The 9,494-nt window shown below is 38.3% G+C and overlaps 1 protein-coding gene and 1 non-coding gene across 2 annotated transcripts; one reads left to right on the top strand and one right to left on the bottom strand.

Annotated features, from left to right (window-relative positions):
- Window positions 1-5,056: 5,056 nt before the first annotated feature.
- LOC121776840 (probable pectinesterase 29) lies at window positions 5,057-6,554 on the top strand. The gene is made up of 5 exons (XM_042174001.1): window positions 5,057-5,280; window positions 5,363-5,522; window positions 5,594-5,806; window positions 6,036-6,280; window positions 6,365-6,554. The coding sequence occupies exons 1-5, from the start codon at window positions 5,057-5,059 to the stop codon at window positions 6,552-6,554; spliced, it is 1,032 nt and encodes a 343-aa protein (XP_042029935.1).
- Window positions 6,555-7,400: 846 nt separating this feature from the next.
- LOC121778017 lies at window positions 7,401-7,503 on the bottom strand. Its single transcript, XR_006045590.1, has one exon. It is a non-coding gene; the product is annotated as a U6 spliceosomal RNA (small nuclear RNA).
- Window positions 7,504-9,494: the final 1,991 nt, after the last annotated feature.

The raw sequence follows: 9,494 nt of genomic DNA, 5'->3' as shown, positions 1-9,494 counted from the left end.
AGTTTTAACTCGTGTCAAGGAGTCATCTTATATAGTTTTAGCTCATATCCAGGAGCCATCTTAGACAGTTTTAACTCATATCAAGGAGCTATCAGATAGTTTTAGCTCGTATCTAGGAGCTAATTCTAACAGTTTTGACTCTTGTCGAGGAGCTAATTCTGACAGTTTGGACTCTTGTCGAGGAGCTAGTTCTGACAGTTTTGACTCATGTCGAGGAGCTAAATCAGACAGTTTTGACTCTTGTCGAGGAGCTAATCTAGACAGTTTTTGCTCTTGTCTAGGAGCCAAAACTTTGACTCAATTTAATTTGCAGTCCAAAGCTTAATTTTGGTTTTTTTTACGGATAACATGTCCTCCGCCAGCCAAGGTGATTGCCATCAATTGTGCATCCTCGTCACTGGATCTTCCACCTGCCATTTCTGGGTTTTTCTTCTTAACTCAATTGGGAGTCCCACCTTCTCCGATCATTCTATTGGATTTCTTCTCGTCATTCTTCACGGCAACTCCCAAGCCTCTATGTCAATCATAGATAGCGCATCATGTCTTCTTTCTCGGTGGCCTCTTCTCGTCCGCTTTCTCGGTGGCCTTTGTAGCCTTGCTACTGGCTCCACTATCAACGGCTCTTCTCAGCCTTTCTTCTCGTCCATAATCAGGCTTTACATTCTCGCCAGTCATTGGACTTGCATTACCAGCGAGCATACCATCACATCCTCTTTTGGCAACAGGTTCTCGACGTCTTCCCGACGACATCCCATTCCTACCAGCTCTTCATAGCGGCTGTGTGGCGACGCTATCTCTCTCCCCCTCGCCGCGCAGACGTTGGCTGCTCCGCCTTTGTCCTCGGAAATTCTCTCCCTGATTCGGAGATTGAATCGTTTGGCAAGTGGCTGATATCTCCCCCTCGGCCAAACGCTTCATCCATTTTAAAGTAATTTCTCTATCTTGGCTGCCCTAGGCTGTCACGCCCGCATTTTCTAAGGATAGAAAACACAGTTGATCGCGACTAGGGGAGGATTAAAGAAGCGGGGAAGAAAGGGGAAAACAACATAACTCGACCATAGCTCGAAACAAACAGGAATAGCTTGAATAAAATCAGAGTATCTCAACAATCAACAACTCAAAAATGAATATTATCTCAACGATACAAGAACTCAAAAGAAGGACAACTACTTAGCGGAAGCATTTGAGAGAAGGAATATGCCACGTGTGAAGACATGACACATTCTACACACTTAAATTTCTTCAATGGTCTTGCTCAACACCCACCGCACCCGTCACGCTCAACCTGCACATTTTTAAAAAGAAATGCAGGGCTGAGTACTTGATGCACTCAGTGGACTTATGCCGAAAATATTTTATAAAAAGTATTTACCATGCCACCATTGAGTGACCTTGGGGTTTTAACTTTAGAAATTGCCCAAGACACTAAAATCTTTTCCATTGTAAAATTCGGTTGATCAACCATTTTCCCATAGCTATCTCCCATATCTGATCCATTGATGACAAGGAATGTGGCCACATCCCAAGTCACTAGACCGGCCGACCCAAAAGACGGCTCACGATCTCCATAGGTGTACACTAGCCTGAATAGGGACTCACTCCCTAGACAGACCCGAATTCGATTATCCATTGATGGCAAAAGCCACATCAGATAGGTTCCATAGAATAAAACAAAACACGGCATGACAAATATTCATATCATTTTCACATAAAAATATACTTTGGGCATTGCCCTTATTTAAAAAGAAAGCCCACCTCGTTTGTTTAAAACTTTAACTTGTGTTTCATTTGGTCCTCGAAAAGCGTGCGTGAGCCTTTGTCATCATGAGTGTTCCCCTTAGCCCATCTCTTTTTAATTTGTAAACTCCCCATCGTGTTTCTCCCTCACGAGCTTCAACTCTGCCAGAGAACTTTAACATTTAGTTTCTTCTCTCCCCATCTTTTATTTTTCCTCTTCCACGATTCATTCTCGGAGACCTACGGTTGCTTTCCTCCCGCCGTGGCTGTGCACGATCTAGCCCAGAGCCGAGGTCGCGTCGCCGCTGCTGCTCGGTCGTGATGCAAGACTGAAGGCGCCGTCGTCGCGGTTAGCCCCTGCTCCTCGCTGTTCGGCCCGTCGCACTGCTGCATCGAAGTCGCGGTTCTAAATCGCCCTCAGTGCAGCCACACCGCTGCCTCACTCTCTCTCGCGATTGCTGCTGTCAGTACTCCCCGTGCTGTCCGTCGTCCTTCCTCCGCGAAGTCACCACCCTCTGAACAGTCGTTGCCTCCCTGCTGCAGCTGCTGATCGGGCGCTGCTGCTCCGCCGGGACAGCCTGCCTTGCCGCTGCTGCTCGTTGCTTTCACACCGTTATCTCCAGCCATCGTCACTCCGTCCAGCCTCCTCGCCTAGTGCAGCAGTTGCCGCTGCGTGCCCCCAACATACCCGCCGTCGTGAGACTCCTCCTCCGTCATCTTCTCTCTCTCTCTTCCTTCTCTAATTCAAAGAAGCCCCCATAAATTTGGATTTCCGGTTACGGATTTTGATGATTTCAATTTGGAAGAGGAGGAGATGAATTTGAGCATGATTCAAAGAATTAGTTCTGTTAACTACTGATAAAAAAAAGTAAGCTTTGAAGTTGATGTTATTTACTTCAAACGAAGGGATGTGTAAAAAAAACTCCGGCTTCGGTATTTATCCCTCTTTTTTTTAGGGTGGTGGAAAGATTTGAGATAACTATCGTGGATTTGATATTGATGGATTTGGTGGTTGGAGAGATTTTAGGGAAGATGGAGATATTGAAAAAAATATATATATACCCCAAAAAGAAAGGAAAAAGGCGGACGTTACATAGGCAGTAGCTTCTCCTCTCTCGACGGGGCCAGCCATCTTCTGTCCATCTCCGGCACGGCTACCTTTGCAGCAGTGATCGATTATCATACGGTTGTGTCTGGGATTCAGCTCTTTTCCAGCAGTATTCTCTCCACTAGTGGTTCTGCTTGGAAGACGAGTCATTCGGTTGATCAATATCTCGCCCTCTCAGCCGGATAACTCGTCATCTTTTACTTTGGTCTGATAGTCATTCTTCGGTCGTGGCCTTCTCTCCCCCTAGGCCGGATAATTTATCAACTTCTTTATCTCCTTTTCCGGAGGCACTGCTGCAGGAAATGGAAACTTCTCTCAGGCCATTCCGGCAATATCAAATCGGTCTTCTTTGGCCTTCATGATCACCTTAGATTTGGAGAGGAGTTATTCGGTCGCATTCTTCCTCTCCCCTCGGCCGGTTAATTCATGACTCTCTTCGTTCTCTTTCAATCTCTCTTGAGTTCTTTCGGAGGCTAATCTTCAAACCGAAAATAACAGTCAACAGCCGACCTCATGTCCAAGTTTTACTCCTAATTCTTGAGAAATTAAAAAATCCAAAATTGGAGTCTAATAATTAAACCATAAGAGCAGCGTCCATCTCATTCTCTTTTTTTTTTCAATTCGCCAGAACAGCGGCCTCGTGATGTCACCACCTCTGTTTTTTCTCGTCGCCTTTCTTTTCTCGCCCCCGAGGACAACCTGTCTTCCGGCGGCAATGCACTCTCCAGCATCTTCTCGGAATTCTGTCAAGCAGCCATTTCGTTGGTTTCTCCTTTCTTGGTGGTTCCTTGTTGCTAGTCTCAGCAAGTCTCTCTAGGGCCATTCCGCCATCGATCCTTTTGCATGGCAATCTTGACGCTCCATTGGTGTGTGGGCTGCGCCTTTGCAGCTTTCTCTCACTCTCACTATCGGTCATCTATGCTGTTACTTTGTTGGTGAAGAACTTCCCGTCGGGCAGAGTTTCAGCCCTCAACTCCGGTAAGATCATTTTCGAGAGCCCTAACCAGATTCTGAAAAAAAACTTGGCAGTAACCTTAGTGAGATTCACCAACTTGGGCTTTGGCTTTCCCAGCAAAGTTGGTTGTCTCCTTCCTTGTTTTCCCGAGGCGGTTTTCATTTTTTCCTTTTTTTTTCAATAGAGACAGCGATCGATCCACGTGATCGAACCTGCTCTGATACCATGTTGAAAAGTACAATGCGGAAAATAAAAGACTATTGCAGAATGTAAAACACGGGGAGAACTTCAAAAACTACACTGTGAATGACTTGAATTAATTCTCTCAATGGTTACACAACCTTTTATAGGTTTTAATTCTAGTTATACATGGAAAATATATTCTAATTATATTAATATCATTTTATTTGATTTTCCATAATCTTTAATTGATTTCCTTCAATATTCTTGCCATAATTTCATCCATTGCCTTCTTGTTCTCCAATCAATTAATTTATTCATTCCAACATAGCCTTCTGATGTGGTGGCACCATCCCCTCTAGAGGTTGTTGCGGGTTCACAATAATTATGTAAGAATGTTGCTTCTAATGATCATTGGTTCGTGGAAAATTGAATTAATTTGGATAATTCTACTAATTTTCTACAGTTGACCGAATAATTTGGTAACAGTAAATAAACTTTCTGCAGTTAGCCAGAATTGGCTTCTTCATATTTTGTTTCAAGAAAAAAAATCTATATATATAACTCTGGCGATTATGGTTTAATCTCTAGTATGAATGTAACATCTTGTACATTATTTCAGATATTTAATTATGTCAAAGGGTAAATTTATTTTGTATACCTTCTATATGGTCAATACTTATAAATATTTGAATTATAGAATGTGAATTCCAGCCCAGTTCTTCTGCTTATGATCAATTTAAACCCTTTTAATTAGCAAGTAGTATTAAAAAGGACATGAAACTGAAAAATTGTGAAGAAATTGTTCAAACATTAATGTTAACTTAATTAATACTACTACTACTATAACTTAATACTATAACTTCCCTAATTGAGTGTCAACTGTTACACACTCATAAATCGTAGCCAAAGCCATGACACGATTTTATTACCCCTTAAAAATGAAAGTGAAATGGAAATTAATAAAATTAAGATTGATAAAATCAGAAACTTTTTTCCCATTTTCCATCCAAATAACTTTATCTATATATATTCACATTGCTTACACAACAACCTAGTTTTATCGAAGTAAAAAAATGTTGAGTTTTAAATGGTATATCTGCACATTTCTTGCTCTACTATCAGCAACTTCATCCATCACTGCCACACTTGAAGAGAAAAGGATAGTGCCTCATATTATCTTTGTTGATCAATGTGGGAATGAGAAAAATAGTTTCAGACGCATCCAAGCAGCCATCGACTCTGTGCCTTCAAACAACAAAAGATGGATTCAAATAAACATCAAACGAGGCGTGTATAGGTGAATGTGAATTTAAATTAAACCACAATTAATTGCTATCTTCCACTTCCATTTTTGGCTTAATTACATATTATTTTGTTAGGGAAAAGGTTACAATTCCTTCAGACAAGCCCTATATTTACCTTAAAGGAGCCGGAAAGAGACACACGGTCATCGTGTGGAATGGACATGGCTCCATCGATACGAGCCCTACTTTCGATTCTCAAGCTGATCATATAGTCGCGAAGGGTATAAAATTTGTCGTAAGATGAAGCTTGAGTGTTTATGTATGTTTGATAAGATTTATATTATTGTGACATTGTTTAACGTGCAGAACTCGTACAACTCCCCGCCTGATGGTAACCCTAATCCAATGGAGAGGGCGGTGGCAGCTCGGATTCAAGGCGATAAATCAGCCTTTTACAAATGCGGATTCTTCGGATTGCAGGACACGTTGTGGGATGCTGGAGGCCGGCATTACTACAAGAGATGCACCATTGGAGGTGCCGTAGATTTCATCTTTGGCGCTGCCCAATCCCTATATGAGGTATTACTAAAAAAGAATCCTACTCCCTATGTCCTATTAAAAATAAAATATTTTCTAAAATTTAAATAGCACCATAATTACTTTTTCCTCTCTTTTCATTTACTCACAAAATCCTATATCGGAAACCAAATGTTTCATATTTATTGAGACACGGAGAGTATGATACTAGTAGTAATTTTTTTAGTAATTAGGGTTGAATTAAAGTTTGTGACATTTAAAATAATTGTAGGGGTGCACCATATCGGTAGATGCTGGAGCTCTTAAGGGAAGCCAAGGCTACATAACAGCTCAAGGGAGGCAGAATCTGGGAGACACGAATGGGTTCGTGTTCAAACAATGTAACATAGTTGGTAGCGGACATGCCTTCCTCGGAAGGCCATGGAGAAACTATGCTAGGGTTTTGTTCTACGACACACAAATGTCCGACGTCGTTGTCCCTCCAGGATGGTATATTTGGAACAGTGCAGGCCACGAGTATGATATGTAACCCTACCTATGTATATTTACATTGATTTTTATTATTATTTGCTTATTAATTATAATTTTTTTTTAATTTAGGGGGCAGTTGACGCTGTCGGAATATAACTCTCACGGACCAGGGTTCAAGAGTGAAGAGAGAGTGAAGTGGGAGAAGAAGCTGAGTGAGGAAGAGGTGAAGAAGTTGGCAAGCATTTCATTCATTGATAGAGAGGGGAGCTGGATCAACCAAGCATTATTCACCATTTTGGATGCTCAATTAACTGACTAATCTCCTTTAATTTTAACTTGCATAGATAGTTATAATCAAGCATTCACCATTTCTCATGGTTGGTTATAGTCTAACCTTGTTTCATTTTTGTTACTACTTTATACTAGTGAACATATATTTAATTTCATAGATTATTACCAAACTATGACACTTGTATCAAAGTAGTTGCTAAATTTTGATTTGTTTCGTAAAAGTACTTTATACTATTATTTTGAATTCAATTTAATTTTCTACTTGGCAACCAATATTCCAAAATATGGTTTTCCTATTAATCCTACTCAATAAAATATTTGTCATATCATATGTATAAATATATAATAGTGGGGTTTGTTAGGTTGACGACTATCTAAAATTGATAACTGACAATTATGTGAACAACTTACGTTATGGATGTCAACACGAAGACATTTGTATGTCAATTAAATGTAGATATTAACACCTAGAATAGATAATAGTTGCACCTAGACCCAACTCAGCGCGTTTCGGGTCAAACTCTCCTTAGATTACGGATTAATTGGGTCCATGTTATCTAGTTGTGATTTTTTTCACATTAAAATTTACAATAATAACGTTGTGAATTTAACAGGCTATTTTGAGTTGTCAATTGGGCTAGGTCAGCTCGGCCAGGACCATGTGGGTTGGTCCAAGCTCTACCCATTAGTGAAAGGAAGCGGGGCTGAGCTGGACTCATTGGTTTACGTGGGCTCCAATTGAGCCATTTGGTAAATCTAGGCCTGGGCCCATCTGAATCCCTGCCCAAACCCGTGACACGCCTAGGACCACCCAGGTAGAGGTCCACCTTGTATAATTAGACCTTTTTAATGTATTTAATAAAGTAATTGACCACTAATAATAATATATTTCTCGATTGATGTATGTCATCTTAAGCATGGGTCATGTTAATATTCTCTATATCGTACCAATTTTATTGGATATTCCCGGAGGGACTCAACCACTAATAGTCTAATATCTACACAAATTCCCAACCAATGAATACAACATAAAAATTTTGACGGCATCCTAAAAAAATTCATATATTTTTATATACAAGATGTAAAAGGATGGTTGTAAAGTTTATCTTTAAGAATATTACTTTGTCCTGAGATTCAAATCTCTATATTTAATAAATTTTTATAGGATTTTTTAAATATATTAATTAGTTCATATATACTTCCGGTTTTAAAAATACAACACAAACCATTATATCTAATAGATAATTACAATTTTTTTTAAATTTATTAGCTAGTTCACATAGTTGTAGATTTGAAAATTCGATATCTAACTTATATGACGTCATCTACTAACAAAAGTAATAATAGCGGTTCTTCTTTTAGTTTTACACTTCTAAATTGAATAAAGAACATGAAAATTGATCTTAGTACAAAGTTAGTAAATGAAATTAAACATTATTCAAGTTTAAATTTAGTGGAAATGAGACATAAATACAGGTTATACTATGTTTTATTATTGTATATAATCCTTCCGTCCACCAAATATTGTCACTTTGACTTGCCACGAATTTTAAGAAAATTTGAACAAATAAAATTGAAAAACTTACTAGAATGTGGATCTCTCTTTATATACTCTCTCCCTCTCACATTTGGAGAATGACATGGAATTTTAGGAGAATGACATGGAATTTTAGGAGAATGACAAGGAATTTTAGGTGAAGAGAGAAAATAGTACTATATACTAATATATTAATGTGAGAGAGAACTTTTTCTTAAAAAAAATGTGACATTTTTTGTGGAACAAACTGAAAAAGAAAGTGTGACATCTAATATGGAACAGATGGAGTATAAGTTTTATAATAAAATGTTAGTGTAATAAGTTAAGTGAAAAATAAGGTCCACTTACCAAAAAAAAAAGTGAACAATATTTTGTGAGTGGAGCGAAATGGCAAATGCGGATGACATTTGGTGGACAGGGGAGCAATCTTTTTAGTTTCTCTTGATATACTTCCTTCGTTTCTCATTAATTGACACCGTTTAACTTGGCATAAGTTTTAAGAAATGTAGTGGAAAGTGGATTGAAAAAGTTAGTGAAATATGAGTTCTACTTTTATATATTTATTTTATAATAAAATAGTGAAATGTGGAGTCCATTATAAAAGAATAGTAAAAAAAATAAGAGGGTCAATTAACATGGGATAAAAAAAAAGAAAATTGGTGAGGAGAGAGAGGGTACAAAAGATAAAAATTTAAACAAACCCATCCCACTTGCCAAGTGAGCCTACTAGTGTGCAGGTCCGCATTTTTTTTCCAATTTCACTTTTTTTGTAAAAAGAGATTTGGTATTTACTTCCAAACCCCTAATTGAGTGCTGAGAGAGAAATGCACACATTTTGCTGTTGTTTGTTGGTGTAATTTGGTGAAATAGTTTTATTTTCTGATATTGTATTATTGCTAGATTGAATTCTCAGTCTTGATCGAAGGTCTGAGTGTTTAAACTAATTAGTTATTTCTCAGATGTGTCTGCCCTGCTGTTAAGTGACCTTAAAGTGTGTTGTAATGTTGAGGGAAATAGTTATAGCAGAACATGTGTGCCTAACTTTCTCACTCTACAGATATAACTTGCCATTTAAAAACCCAAATGAAAAAAAGGAACAAACATGTTTTCTTATAAAGGTAGTTGATTTAGTTAGTACAGTATTTTACCATTATGTTTTGTTAGGTTGCGTTCGGTTCGTTAGACAAGATATAGGATAAGTCAAAATTAAGTTTATCTATGATAAATTAATCATAGATGTGAGGATGTGATGAATAATCATGAGATACATTGTCATAGGCTGAGTTTTTTTAGGGAAAGACAACTGAACAAGAGATAATATTAGATGTGATTTTTTACTCACGAGTAAATATGACAACCGAACTGCATGAGTTTTGATGTGAAATTGGTAAAGTAAAAGAGAAATATAAAGAAAAAGTTATAGGACTTTTG

Source organism: Salvia splendens, chromosome 18 (genome assembly GCF_004379255.2).
Source record: "Salvia splendens isolate huo1 chromosome 18, SspV2, whole genome shotgun sequence".
Taxonomy (NCBI): Eukaryota; Viridiplantae; Streptophyta; class Magnoliopsida; order Lamiales; family Lamiaceae; genus Salvia; species Salvia splendens.
This window is presented reverse-complemented; position numbering and strand designations above follow the sequence as displayed.

Coding starts and splice junctions, on each gene's coding strand:
- LOC121776840 (XM_042174001.1), top strand. CDS start 5,057: ATGTTGAGTTTTAAATGGTATATCTGCACATTTCTTGCTCTACTATCA. Junction 5,523..5,593: donor CGAAGGGTATAAAATTTGTC/GTAAGATGAAGC, acceptor TTTAACGTGCAG/AACTCGTACAACTCCCCGCC. Junction 5,807..6,035: donor CTGCCCAATCCCTATATGAG/GTATTACTAAAA, acceptor AAATAATTGTAG/GGGTGCACCATATCGGTAGA.